Source organism: Ahaetulla prasina, chromosome 7 (genome assembly GCF_028640845.1).
Source record: "Ahaetulla prasina isolate Xishuangbanna chromosome 7, ASM2864084v1, whole genome shotgun sequence".
NCBI lineage: Eukaryota > Metazoa > Chordata > Lepidosauria > Squamata > Colubridae > Ahaetulla > Ahaetulla prasina.
Window position 1 is genome coordinate 63,518,067 of NC_080545.1, and position 15,275 is coordinate 63,533,341.

At 38.7% G+C, this 15,275-nt stretch overlaps 1 protein-coding gene across 8 annotated transcripts in view; it reads left to right on the forward strand.

The window, feature by feature from the left end:
* FAM234B (family with sequence similarity 234 member B) overlaps positions 1–15,275 on the forward strand; it is a 66,365-nt gene that overhangs the window by 26,671 nt on the left and 24,419 nt on the right. For 3 of the 8 annotated variants that reach the window (XM_058190265.1, XM_058190272.1, XM_058190271.1), the window contains exons 1-4: positions 2,945–3,011; positions 10,158–10,550; positions 12,452–12,550; positions 12,909–13,097. In XM_058190265.1, coding sequence (XP_058046248.1) covers positions 2,975–3,011; positions 10,158–10,550; positions 12,452–12,550; positions 12,909–13,097 — 718 coding nt within the window. In that variant the 5' untranslated portion in view covers positions 2,945–2,974. Of the gene's footprint in view, positions 1–2,427; positions 2,594–2,944; positions 3,012–4,160; positions 4,230–10,157; positions 10,551–12,451; positions 12,551–12,908; positions 13,098–15,275 lie in introns of those variants that run through there. The other 5 variants (XM_058190267.1, XM_058190266.1, XM_058190269.1 and 2 more) reach the window with 5 other exon arrangements.

The window sequence follows — 15,275 nt, forward strand, 5'->3', positions numbered from 1 at the left end:
CACCCTTCCTTCTTTGCCGAACTGCTGACCTTTCGATCGACAAGCTCAATGTCCTAGCCCCTGAGCCACCGCGTCCCTGTGCACCCTGCACTTACCTGCATCCAAAATGGGCCATGTGGGGACTCCTGGGCGGGCGGGGCCAGTCAGGAGTGGGATTTGGAGGTTCTCCAAACTGCACAGAATCTTGGCTTTGTTGCCAAGTTTGTTACAGACTTCCTTGACTCGTTCGTCGGAGTGGGGGTGGGACACGACAGCAGGGAAAGGATACTGCAAAATACCTATACCCTCCCCACTCCAGGGGGAAGGATATTGGGAAATCTCCATTCCCACCCCACTCTGGCGCCAGCCAGAGGTGGTATTTGCCGGTTCTCCGAACTGCTCAAAATTTCTGCTACCGGTTCTCCAGAATCTGTCAGAACCTGCTAGATTTCACCCCCTGACCCTGAGGTTCTATGAAAGCTATCCAAGCAGTAGTTGCAACAGAGAGAAATGAACCCTGTCCTGCCAGAGCAGCAAATGCTCTGGGAACAGAACAGTTGTTCTCTCCAATCGCTGCTGGCACCTCCATTGTCTACCATTGTCTGCCAATGATAGAAAGAGAGGTTGAGACCATCTATATTCGTGATGCATGCCACAGGTGGCACGCAGAGCCCTCCTTGCGGACACGCGAGCTCAGTTCCTACTGGCCAGCTGATTTTCAGGTCTCTGTCATGCATACATGGGGGTTGGAGCTCATGCAGGAGATGCATGTACATGTGTGGGGGTCGGGGCACATGCACAGGGGTGGGGCGCATGTGGGGCAGGTCATATGTACATTGTGCTTGCTTTCGGCACTCGGTGCCGAAAAGGTTAGCCATCACTAATCTATATCCACTCAAGTGACCACACAGCTCCTAAGGTAAAGGTAAAGGTTCCCCTCGCACATACGTGCTAGTCGTTGCCGACTCTAGGGGGTGTGCTCATCTCCGTTTCAAAGCCGAAGAGCCAGCGCTGTCTGAAGACCTCTCTGTGGTCATGTGGCTGGCATGACTCAATGCGAAAGGCGCATGGAACGCTGTTACCTTCCCAACTAGGTGGTCCCTATTTATTCTACTTGCATTTTTATGTGCTTTCAAAACTGCTAGGTTGGCAGAAGCTGGGACAAGTAACGGGAGCTCACCCCGTTACACGGCAGCACTAGGGATTCGAACCGCTGTGCTGCCGATCTTTCGATCGACAAGCTCAACGTCCTAGCCCCTGAGCCACCGTGTCCCCCTACACAGCTCCTACAACATGCTTTAACCACAAACTCCCTTATGTTGACACCATCCCTATTCTATCCTGACACTGTCATGAAAAAAAAGATTGTTTTTAGCAGGTGAGATCACTATTGTATTATTTCTCCAGAGAGCTAAAAAAAATCTGAAGAATTTGTAAGAACAGCCAAGCTGTTAATATAGATCTTATTTATAATAATGCCACATTTCCATCCAAGATAGGTAGAAACTTGTTAAAGAGATATCTAACCTAGAAATAAGGATAAATTTTCTGACAGTGAGAACACACAATGGAACAGCTTGCCTCCCAAGATACTGAGTGCTCTATCACTGGAGGTTTTCAAAAATAGATTGGACAGCCAGTTGATAGGAATGATATAAAATTTCCTGCCTTGAACAGGAGGTTGGACGAGGAGACCTCCAAGGTCCCTTCCAGCCCTATGATTTTATGTTTACATATTCACTAACTTGCATGCACTACAGTTTTTTTTTTAATTGGCATTACAATGTCATTCATCTTTGAAAAGGTATTTTGTGATCCAGGTCAAAAAGATTGTGGCATCCCACATACCCTCATGGATTGTTTCCGATTACTGTCAGCTTTCTTCTGTAGACTGTAAGAGGTTCTTAGCTGGAGCCAAAGTCCATCTTGGCTGCAAATCAAAATTGTGTTGAATATTGAGCCATTCATTGTTTATATATCTGGGACTACAAATATTGATGGTGCTATTTGCAGAATCGAAAATGTTGGTGCCAAGAAGAGATGCACCACAATTCCCCTAGAAAGGACAAGCAAGCAACGCATTCCAGTGGTAGAAAAACATTCTGATCCTGGAGTACTGTAAGCGGAAACGCTAATAGAGTATCCTGATCGGAAAGTTCGTTTTCATTCGCCGATCCTTGAACGACTTTTGACTAGGGACCAAAGCACTTGAAAGGCGCTTCCTCTGAAGACGCCTGCTAATGCTCCCCTCCCCCCGAACGTTTGAAACGTAGGCAACCTTTCCAGCCAACTTCCCCCCTCCCCCTCCAATTAAAATACGGCTCCCCAAATGGGGATGTGTAGTCCCAGTATATCAAAGGGCAGAAGCGTTCTGTTTGGTTTGGCTTTTTCTGTCGGAAAGCAGGATAAAATAACCAGACCCGTGAAAGAAACAGCAAAACATTTGTCGACTCTCGTCCCTTCCAATGCCTCACAGCTGGCTCTTTCGAAGGAAGGGAATTTACAAACGGAAATCCTTTGATTGAAAAATGTCCTGGTGTCAAAGTATGCGCCAGCCGTCAGAACCCAATTTGATTGTGGTCAGAAGAGTTCGTGATCAGAGGTTCTACTACCGGTAGTTATCTCCCAGAAATTCCAGTTCCAATATTAGCAAAATTTGGCTCATCTCTTTAGTGCCCTAGGAAAGGATCCTTTTAAAAAACTGGTACCCGGCATTTTAGGGAAAACTGAAGTGGATCCCTTGCATCATATCATATGAGACAGCCACTTAGAAAAACAAACTGCCTTACGCTGATCACCTTTAAGGCGGTCTCGGCTGTAAAGTATATACAATCTCAAAGCTAAGTACAAACGCAGACTGTCGGCTGTTTTCCCATCTACGTAATTTTCGTGCAAGCACGCTAAAGACCATTAACACCTTAATGCCTGCTGTCTGCAAAACTACACTTCCCAGGAGGCAGAAGAGTCGAGCGCATGCGCGTCTCCTGCCTCCAGCATGGCTACGGTGTTGTCACGGGCGCTGAAGCTGCCAGGTAGGGGTCTTGACTTGCAGCGCGCCAAACGCTGGTGGGAAATGCAGAGTGGGCAGGATGAGGATGACATCCCTGGAGTATGCAGGGCTGGGGGTTTTAGACTCGGATTTCTCAGTCCGAGAGAACATCCGGGTCCCATCAGGAGAATAGACCCACCAACCTCCTTCCCGCGTATATCCGGGTCCCAGCAGGTGCCCTTTATGATCATGATCATGATCATGATAGAGAAAAAGAAAGATGAATGGCTCGAAAGAATAAGGATAATTATTATCGGGAGAGGCGAATGAGATAAATCCTGGCTATCTTTGTTAAGCGTTTGTGGATGCGCAGTGTAGGTGCAGAGACCACCCAGTTCTTTGGCGGGGAGGAAAGGCTAACCTTGATGGCAGAAGAAACTGAGGCAGTGCTGGTCCCAGGGAAAGTGATGGGGTGCAGCTTTGAGATAGAGGAATTAATAGGTATAGTTTTACTATTGCGACAGAGATGGAAAATAGGTCTGCCTGTTCGTGCAATCTTTGTTCCTAAGAGCAATTTGGATCCAAGTATTGCTAGCCAGCATTTTTGCAAATATTTACATTTCACTAGGAATAACTTGTTTTGGAAGTAAAGGAATATTTGAGAACTAGACAGACAGTGATAATGGGAGCCAGAGACTTTCTGGCTATGGATACTATGTTGCAGTCGCCTTCACTTTCATTCATGGAATTTTCAGGGGGCTTAAATAATGCTTTTGGATTTTTTTGGAATATTTTGGTTTGTTTCTTGGCAGTAAAGGGGAAAAGGCAGAGCAGATAGAATAATAATACAATCCTTGTTTATTGGCTGTGGTACCAGCTGTTCATTTGGAAACTGCCCAGCTGTTAGTGAAAGTGCTGGGAAGGTTGTGGTTGATTTAACTGAGTTTTTGTCATCTCTTTAAACTTCAAGAGATACAACTATAATTAAAGTCTTATTTTAAGCTTTTCATGGTTGAGTGAGGCTGCATATCATGCTGAGTACAAAGGTCAATGAATAATAACTTTTTTGCACAGCTTGGCTTATGTTGTCCAGTATTTTCTTAACCTTAAGAGTGAAGTCATTTAGGAAAGTTGGATGATATAGGAATATGATGAATAAACATATTTGTCTTTTTTTTTTACATTTTAATAGGTCTAAAGGCTGTAACCTTGTGTAAAGATGCAGAGAAACATATTTAGAGAGAATTGAACAGTGAGAACTGTGAGTGTGCTCTCTTGAGTGAATTGGGAAATTCTGGAAAATTAATTGAAAAATTCCAGTTAAATGCAGATTGAATGAGTGCATTATGGCACATAATTTGATTTGGTGAGGTAGAGCCCGAGAAATTCCAGACAAAAATGAGAAAGTACACCTAAGAAGATGACTTTTTCTTCTGAAACTTAACATCTTGCTATTAGCTAAAAATTTGGACTATTCTAACTTCTAGTCGTTGTAACTAGCAAAAGTAAATCAGATATCCTATAGCAATGTAAAGAGAACCAGTTTGGTGTCATAATTAAAAGCTGTATAGAGACTGAGTTCTAGTCCTGCTTTAGGCATGAAGCCAACTGGATGACCTTGCATTAGTCACACACACCTAGTCCTAGGAAGGAGACAATAGCAACCACTTCCAAAATCATGCCAAGAAAACCTCAGGAAACCTGTCTGAGCAGGTGTGAGGAGTTAAGGCTGAGTTAAGACCAAAAAAAAAAAAGTTGTGTAGAAAAGCCCTGTCATCTCTTATGCTGGAATTGGATTAATAATGGTTGGCTTCAGAGTCTGCTTTGCCTTTACCTTCTTTGCTCTGGCATAGATCTACAAATTCCCAGGAAGAGAAATCTTTGGAGAATTGAGATAATGCACTTCTGATTGGGAATTCTCTCAGCTGTCTTGCTTATCAGACTGAAACCACGTAATCCCTTTTTAAAGCATTTCCCCCTTTCTATCAAATACAGCCTTTTTCTCTGCATTATTTTTCCTTGTAGAATGCAATCATATCGCATGCATCCTATATTTTCCTTTTTTTCCCACAGGCATTGAGAATATTTAGCTCCAGTTGAATTTGTGTAGTATGTTTTTCTTCACATTTGATATTTGATTTGAAATAGGTTTTTGTTACTGACATTTCAAAATGTATTTTTAATCTGTACTGAAAAAAAAATTAAAAATAAAGAGTTCATGAGGAGTGAGGTAGCAAATAAATGGAATAAAATTGAAAATACACAAATAGCATCCATAACATTTTCAGAGCAGTGGAAATGTGTCAATTCCATAGCTGCCATATAAATTCTAAAACATTAATGTATCAGAAAGCAAAATAGTGGCTCCTCCTGCCACAATAGCTTAGTTCGCAAGTTAATCCCTCACATCCTGGACATAAAATGTTTCAACTCCTACCATCAAAAAGACGCTACAGAGCATTGCACACCAGAACAACTAGACACAAGAACAGTTTTTTCCCAAAGGCCATCACTCTGCTAAACAAATAATTTCCTCAACACTGTCAAACTATTTACTAAATCTACACTACTGTTAATCTTCTCATCGTTTTCAACACCAATCTCTTTCTACTTATGACTGTATGACTGTAACTTTTTGTTGCTATCATTAAGGGTTAAAATGTTGTACCTTTGATGTATCTTTTTTTCTTTCCTTTTTCTTTTATGTACACAGAGAGCATATGCACCAAAACAAATTCCTTGTGTGTCCAATCACACTTGGCCAATAAATTCTATTCTAAAAATTCTAAAACTTAAATTGGTCTTTGTTGGTAATAAAGAAGATGCCCAAAGAGGGATCTTGTTTTGCATTAAGCTAACTTCTCACTTAATTTTGTTGCAGTTAAAAAGAATATTTAAGTGCAATTTCAGATAGCATAGAACCTGGTAGGCCACCATGGAACACATTGGCAAACATAGGTGCTGATTTTAGGATCCAGGATTTATAAATTATTTTTATATGGGGTTATGTGGATTATGTGAGTCGTGGCTCAGCATTAAGATGCTGGGCTTGTTGGCTGGAAAGCCAGCAGCCCAGGTTTGAGACCTGATTGTGATCCAATGGGGTGAACTCCCATCCTCGCCCCAGTTCCTAGCAGTTCGAAAGCACAAATCCAAATAGATAAATAGGTATCACTTTGGTGAGAAGGTGCCCTGTGATGCCATGCTGGCCACATGACCACGGAAATCTCTTTGGAGAGCACTGGCTCAATGGCCTTGAAAAAGAGATGACTACCGTCCTCTATATTTGCCAACAACTAGCGGAGTAAAATCTGAAGGGATTTATATTGTAATATAACCCTTTCTTCATCTGCCTTATCTACCTTAACCTGAATATCATCTATTTTATTTTCTAAATTCAATCTATTTTCCTTTGCAAATCTAAATTAATTTGGTTAAGTTCATCCAGTCTTTCTTCTGTCTGAATACTAGATAACAATAATGGGGTAATAGATTCCTTTAATTTTTTCATCTCCCTCCTCTGCTCTTCCACCTTATCTTTAAAATCCAGTATTTCTTTCTCCATTTCATTAAATTAATGGAATATGCTATAAGAGTAAGGGGCTTAAGAGAATATAAAGAGGAAAATTTGAAAGAGATTTTTATTCAGGCCTTTGCTCAGATAGAGGGAGTGGAACCAGAAGATTTTGAAGTTAATATTGAAAAAATTTATCGTGTTAATTCTTGGTTGGCAAGGCAGAAGTGTTTACCAAGAGATGTGGTTATTTATTTTATAAATAAGAAGATTAGGTATGGAATTTTGCAAGTATTTTATAAAAATAAATTTCAAATATTAGGACAAGATATAATAATGATGAAGGAAATTCCTCCTAAAATGTTAAGAAAGAGAAAAGAACTTGCTTTTTTAGTGGATGAGCTTAAGAAACATCAGATATATTTTAGATGGGAGGTTCCAGCTGGTTTAACAGTGAATTATAAAGGACGAAAGTATTTTCTCAATACAGTTTGTAAAGCACGAGATTTCTACACTAATGTATTAAAGATTGGGAACTCTTTATTAATAGATGTTAAGTTGAATGGTGAATAGATGATGGAAAAAGTGTAAGACAGAAAAAGAGGAGAATGTTTAATTCTATTATATATGATTATGATTAATTTTTGTAAATGATTTATTTTGGATATAAATGTGTAATTTTAGGGGTACTATTTGATATATTTCAGGTATAAAGGAATAGGAAGATGGAATATTGTTTAACTTTGGAGGATAGATAGTAAAATTTAGGAATTTGGATTAAATATTATATTTAAGAGATGGATGTAATGTTGTTATATGGCTGATTAGAATTTAATTGTTATAATAGATATATTTTGGATAAGTTATAGGTTTAATTTTAATAATGTTATTTGATATAAGCAAGGTAAAGTGAAGATTTTAATTATTACAATTGATATATTGGATATTTGTAATATTATTTTATGTATATAAACGTCAAAGATGTGGAAAGATGGACTATTGTTTACCCTTGAAGGTTGGATAGAAAAATTTAAGAAATTAAGTTGGAAATATGAACTATTTTTGAGAGACTGCTTAAGGAAGAAAGACATTTTAGAAGAACCCATGGTGAATATTGGAAGATGGAACGTTGTTTTGATATTGATTGATGAAGGTTGGATATTAAAAACTATGTACTTTATTCAAGAACAAACACTAAATCGGAAATTTCTGAGAACTCTAGGAGTGGAATGGTCTGATATATAATGGATTGGAAGAAATGTATTTTCTTTGTTTCTGGAAGGGGAGTTGAGGTTTTAAGGAATGACTATGGATTATGATTTGTGTTATATTTTAATTTTTGTTGTTAGTTTTATACCCTGTATTCAGTTCTGGGAAGCCCCGGGTGGGGGAGGAAGGGAGGGAGGGAGGGGATGAGGGTAGAAGATAGATTGATGGACAATGTACAAAGATGATCGAAGACGTATAATTAATGTAAGATCGGAGCTGCCTGGCTACCACTTCAGAATGATGGGAAAGAAGGAAGTAGAAGAGAGAAGGAGGTAGGAAAGAGAAGAGGAGGAAGAGGAAAGGAAGGAAGAGGGATAGAAGAGGGAGAAGAAAGGAGTAGGGAGGAAGGAGGAGAGGATGTAGATAAGAGAGGGGGAGGATGGTTGTGGAAAGTAGAAGAAGGTAGAGAAGGGAAGAGAATTAAAGGAAGGGGGTGGTGACCGGGCAGATCCGATTAATTGTATATGATGGTACATTAAATATGTTATTGGATATGAATGTTAAAATAAAACTTTTTTAATTAAAAAAAATCTGAAGGGATTTTTTACTTATCAATTTTACATTGCCTATCGAAACCAGGCAAAAGAAATTGACGATTTAGTCTTTCGGTGAAATTGATATGATTGGGTGAGTGTGTAAGTGATTCCTTTAAAAAAAGTATAGTAATGAAAGGCATGTTTCTTGCTATAGTAAACCATATTAGATATGTTTCATGGAACTCTAAAGTGTGATCTCAAGCATATTTATGGGAAGTAAGTTATACTGTTATACATGCTTATTTCCAGTAAGGTTGCATTGATAACAATAAGCTTAAAATTCCTTTCTATTTGATCTATAAAGTCAAAATGATTTGTTAACCGCTTTTGTATTTTGAACATTACTATAGAAAAACTGAAAAGTGTTGCTATGATAATACTAAACAAAATTTGGCTTCCTGAACATGTTTACAGATTTTTGGCTACTAATCATGAAAATAACTTGTAATTTAAACTATCATGTACCGTTTTATAGAAACCATCTGGTGTTTTTTTACACAACGGTAATATACAACTTTCAGTACCTGTTGGTTGTGCTGCACATATGAAAGAAATATACAAAAATATGAAACACTTGTTGAAGCATATCCAGTACAACTGGAATATCTGCAGAGATCCAAAAGTAGTAGCTTTGCTGCTTGGAATAAAGCTTGTATATATCAAGTACCGTTGTTACACATGGGATGGGACAGTTGTGCAAGGGAGTAGCATTACAGTAAAAAATGATCATAATTATATTTGTGTTCAGTCTCAAAGGCTCTATCAATGCCAAAGGTTTTCAGGGAAGAAAACTTTGGAAAAATGTTGTCCGGTGTAAGTTTACAGTACTGGGCTGTAAACGATAGGCTACAAAATAAAAAATGTTTTAATTATTGTGCTTTGAAAGAAGGTGAGAGAATTTTTTTAACTGCCTCACCAAAAAGATGGTTAAGAGCAGAGTTCCCTAACCTTTCCAGCTTTGAAGACCGGCTGGGGGAGGGGAGAGGGGATGGCTTTGCATGAGGGGTGGGCAAGCACGTGTGCACATGCAGCTCCATTTGTGCGAGTGGCAGGTACGTGCACTTGCTTGTGCAAATGGAGTGCATGTGCCCATGCTTGCCCACTTTTCGTGCAAGTGGGGATGTGCATGCAATGTTCCGAAAGGCTCAAGGCCTGGTAGTGGGCTGCAGCCCGGGAATTGGGGACCCCTGGTTAAGAGGACAGAATTTTGGCATATATAGGTTATATACCGTATTTTTCGAAGTATAAGACACTCTGGACCAGGGGTCTCCAACCTTGGTTCCTTTAAGACTTGTGGACTTCAACTCCCAGAGTTCCTCAGCCAGATTTGCTGGCTGAGGAACTCTGGGAGTTGAAGTCCACAAGTCTTAAAGGGACCAAGGTTGGAGACCTCTGCTCTGGACTATAAGATGCACCTACCTTTTTTGGTGAGGAAAACAAGAAAAATAAATCTGCCTCTGCCTCCCAGCAATTTTGCCTCATTGCATCAAACATAAAATAGCCTGTTTTACTTTCATTTTTGTTTTCAGCATAGCTTGATTAGCACAAGGAAAAAAACCCTGCTCCCAGCAATTTACCTCCTTGCAGCAAGCAGCTGAGAGTCGGGAGGCGGATCCAACAATCAAGTTGTGCTAATTAGGCTGTGCTGTAGCTGAAACGGGCTGTTTCTTCTTGCTGCTTGCTGCAAGGAGGTAAATTGCTGGGAGGCAGAGGCCAAAGGGTGGGGCCAGTGGGTGGGTGGGGCTACATTTGGTGTATAAGAAGCACCTAAATTTTTACCCCCTTTTAAGGTGGGAAAAAGTGTGTCTTATACTCCAAAAAATACAGTAGTTCTTTCATCATATTTCTCACTTTCCATATACCTTCTCAGGTAAGAAGAGTCCAGACCTTGGAGAATATGACCCTCTCACTCAGGCTGACAGTGATGAGAGTGAAGATGACTTGGTCCTCAATTTGCAGAAGAATGGTGGCGTTAAAAATGGGAAAAGTCCCCTAGGGGAAGTCCAGGATGTTGATTCAGATATGGAAACTAGTATAGCCAAGCAGCATCTCTCGGAAGGTATGACAGAAGAGTACCCAAGTGAAATGAACAATGGTTTGGAGCAGAAGACAGCCAGTTCCTTGATGCCTTATTTGCGCACCGCCATCTTCTTACTCACTGTGGTTATCTCCATGATCCTTGTGCTGGTGTGTGCGTTCCTCATTCCTTGTCCACCAAGAGACTTGCATAATACTTGGATTCACAACTTAGGACAAGTAGCAGGTAAGAAATATCTGGAAATAACTTTTAGATTATGAAATGTATACCCTACCAAGAAACATACTGAGAGCTTTGTTCAAACTATGGATACCAATAAAAGAGAATATATGTAGCTCAGGGTTGAAATGAGAGCTCCTTGGTGCTCTCTGAACTTGATGTTTGATTATCCAAACTAGGTAACATCATCAGTTCTAGTAAGGTGTGCAGTTTTCTGTCAGTTTATATTCTGGTGGCTTGCCTATCAGTGTTGATGGGGGTGGTCTTAGAGATTATTTGGCTGGCTCTTTGGCAGTTTTTTGATTGGGGTATTTTATTTATACCATATTGAAAGTTTTATTTCAATTTAGTAAAAGCTATCTTAGGTTATGTCCAATTAAACAATTGTTTCAAATTGTCTCTAATTCCATAAACAAAACGTATTAAAGCTTATTTTACATAAATATATCTATTTAATTCTGTGGCAGTTATACTATTCAAAGATTTATTTTCTTTGATTTTGAGTATAGCAATTACACATACATTGGACTAAATGTTCTATCCAGTTGAACATTTAGTGGCTAGATAATTAATGTGCATATGTGAATCTTTTGAGTCATACATGGGAATGTTAACTAAATTTGATCTTTGGACAGAGGAAAAAAACCTCATGGCTTAAATTTAAGTTAATTTACTATTCCAGGAAACAAAACAATTAACTTTTATTTCTTAATTTGCTTAATTTGTTATTCTGTAGCTGGAATGCCATTTTTAAATGCTGTTTTTGGGATCTCCATGTTTCCCACTTCAGAATTATATGGAAATGGTACTTTTCCTTACTTTGATATTTAGTATAATGCAAGATATTTAGTATGTGCAATAGCTATTATGTTGTAGAGTGAAGAGCAGGACTTGTAGTTTCTAAAAACCACAGCATGATAGGAAGTAATCCTCAAAATAGCTTTTCATCAATAACTTATCTTTGCTTTTATTTATTTATTTATTTATTTATTTATTTATTTATTTATTTATAATTACATTTCTATACCGCACCATCACTCGAAGGACTCAGGGCGGTGTACAGCCAATATTAAAATACACATACCACTATAATATAAATATAATAAATAAACACTATTTAAAAACAATTAAAAACAAATATTTAGTGGCCGAATCACTAAAACGGTCAAAGACCGATTAAAACCCATTAAAATTTTGCTAAAATACATTTTTAGGCTAGTCCCGCTCGGTGAAATAATAAAGTCTTCAGTTCATGTTTGAAGGCCCGGAGGTCGGGGAATTGGCGCAACCCTGGAGGTAACTCGTTCCATAGGGCTGGTGCCACCACAGAGAAAGTCCTCCCCCTGGGGGCCGCCAACCTACATTGTTTGGTCGACGGCACCCTGAGGAGGCTCACTCTGTGGGAGCGCACAGGTCGTTGGGAGGCAATCGGTGGCAGAAGGCGGTCTCGCAAATACCCCGGTCCTAAGCCATGGAGCGCTTTAAAGGTGGTAACCAGCACCTTGAATTGCACCCGGAAAGCTACCGGCAGCCAGTTTGTTACTTTGGGCCAGTCCTGACATCAGTTTTGTTCAATTCCTCTTTTCATCATATTGAAATATTGCAGAACTCATGCCAGGCATCTCAAGTTCTTGGATTTTAGGTGATCTGAATTTTCCTTTACATTTGTAGCAATAGTAGTGACATTAAGTTTCAGGATGTGGGGTCAGGATCAAAAGCTTCTCAATAATGTAGTTTAATGTTAGCCCAATTGAATTGATTACAGTGGTCAAGAAATGTATCTGAGTGGGCTAAACTGCAGAAAGTAGGGAGATTACATACAAGATTTTTATGATACCTGTATCAATATTCATTCTGAATATGCTTAGAATATTCTGGAAAAGTAATTATTCCACGTTACTTTTCAGATGGAATTCTGTTTCCACCAGAACTTTTTGATGTAAATAATGATGGTCTCCCTGATGTCTTGCTCTCCTTCACCGCTTTGAAAAATGCTAGTGTATTGGGTAAGTGTGCAAATTGTAATAAGTAATTTCAGAATTGAGAGGTTAATGAAATTGTAGCAAGCCGGCAGCCCACAAACCCACCTTCTCTCTAGCAAACTTGCCGGCAAGGAACATGAATACAATTTCTCCACATCTGGATGACAGTTTTTAAACAAAATATTTAGTGTCTTTGATTTCTTACTGAACAATCGCTTCAATTAATTAGTTGAGTTAATTCATTTCCTGTGATACATTGCAATGTATACTTTACTTTCCAAGTAGCTTTGGAAAAATTTGAAAGTAGCCCAATCCTCCACATCAGTTTTTTCCCCTTTTCATTATAGAAAGATCAATGTACCTCTTCTACATGTGTCCTCAGGTGTCTCCACACCATGGGTAACAATAATGGCACTTTCGGGTATGAACGGCAGCATCTTATGGGCCAGTCATGTTAAAGAAGAGATTTTGAGTGTGCAGTGTAAGAATTTGGACTCTGCATTCTTTGCAGAGCCTGTCTGCCTTGTTACTGGGACCTCTACATTTCTCAGTCTTCTGAGTGCCTCATCAGGTAAGTTGACTTGGTGCAGCTAATAATTCACACAATTGAAAATGAGGAGTTTGGTAGCCCCTTTTCTGACTCACAGATTTTATTAGAAGGAATAATGATACCTTGATGGACAGCTTCTTTCTTTTTCTTCCAGTACTTGACCTTTCAGATGAGAAGTGTCAAGGGTCTACTGTTCCATTGAATTGTCAACCTTCTTTCTTCAGGACTAATAATATGGATTACTTTTAAAATAATGTAATCTTCAACAATGGACACAAAAAGACTCAATAACTTCATTGTAAGACACCATTTTGGAAACAGACACAGATTTGTAAAGTGGCAATTATTTTGCAGGTCAGACTGTGTTTTATTCTCCTTCTGCCACCTTCGTCTTGCCCATCAACCTAGCACTCTCTAGATCACTATTTTCCAATAACTATGAAAAACATTAAGAACAAGAACTGATGGTGGATTAGACTAACCACACCCACATGCAGTCTGGTAGTATAGCCAGTATGATATAAATTGTATGTTGGAACAGAAAACAAAAAATATCTTAAAAATTTTTTTTATTAGTTTTTTTATTTTTAAATATACATCAATATCAATACATGCACAATGTGGCCCCTGAGTATAATTCATTTTGATACAAACATCAATAATGATAATCATCATAATTGCTATATTAATCAAACTTGTGTGATCCGAGTAATAATATACATGGTTTTTTTAAAGTAGTTATTCAATATTTCAATATTTCATTTTAATACCAATGATACTGTAAGTATACATGGTAATACCATTTTTCCCCAGCTGATCTTTTCCACCAAATTGTTATTTATATTCTATTAAATAAAAAGAAAAAAAAATATATCTATTAATATTCCCCCTATTTCTTATTTCTACCTCTATTCTAACTTCGAATCAGAACACTATTGCTACTCCTAATATTAATACACATGTTTATATAAGGCGTAGCCCTTCTTTATTTAGTTGTTTAAAATCACAATACGCCATTCAAGTACCAGTCTTCCTATTATTTAAACATACCTTATAATACACTTTTTCAACCTCCATGCTTTCCCTATAACTATTGCTTCATATAAAGGTGTGTATTCTTATTTCTACCTCTATTTATATTTCTAATTAGGCTATCATTATATTAGAAAAAAATGTGTGTGTGTGTATACATATACATATACACATACACATAAACACACACACACACACACACACACACACACACATGTAGGTCTTGGCGTATTCAGGTCTTTTCCCGTGTAAGGTTGAGAGTATCTTGGCGACGTTTCGACGAGGTCTCACTCATCATCTTCTGGCTGGTGCTTACGGCTTCGTGCTTGTGCGATGGTGATGGCTGCCTGCCTCATCGAGGGAGAGGGAAGAAGCCCTGAGTCCAGAAGGAGAGTTGCTGCTCTCCCTGAACTACAGGGCACTCCTCTTTTCTTCACCACCCTTACAGGGCACTCCTCTTTTCTACACCACCCTTTCGGAGCCCTCCAACAGGGAGAACTTGGCATGGGAGCGTGAAGACCCATTCCTCATATTCGATACTGCCGCGACATCCGCCGGAAGTCCAAAACTAACAAACATTTCTGTCTCATCTAAAAATCATATTACTTCATGAATTAAGAAAAAACTAAAATATTAAATCTTATGTTACAAGAAACCTAAACTTTGGTTATATGTATTCATATGTAGAATTGTAATCCATAAATGATTTCCAGCTTAAGTTAAATTCTGTATCATATTTATTTTTCAGTTACTAGATTATTCTTGACACGTATGCATATTTCCACAGCTTGGCTTGCTATTTTTATAGAGGGGAATTATATATTATTTCCAATAAATGCACAGAGTGCCCTGGGACACACACAGCCAACTCAGTGCACTTTTTGGAATATAAAGTTTGGTAATGTTTAATAGAAATGGCTGACTAATAAGAGAACTGGGTTGTTAAAAATTGTTTCATTTGTAAAACACATACACCTTGATTTACAACTGGTTGCTTAATGAACACTTAAAGTTACAACAAACTTAAAAAAAGTTACCGATGACCTGTCCTCAGTATAAGTGCTACACCACCAGTTAAATTGAATACTTTATTTGGCCAAGTGTGATTAAATACACAAGCAATTTGTCTCCGGAACTTGCAAGACAATAGAGGATGATGATGATGAT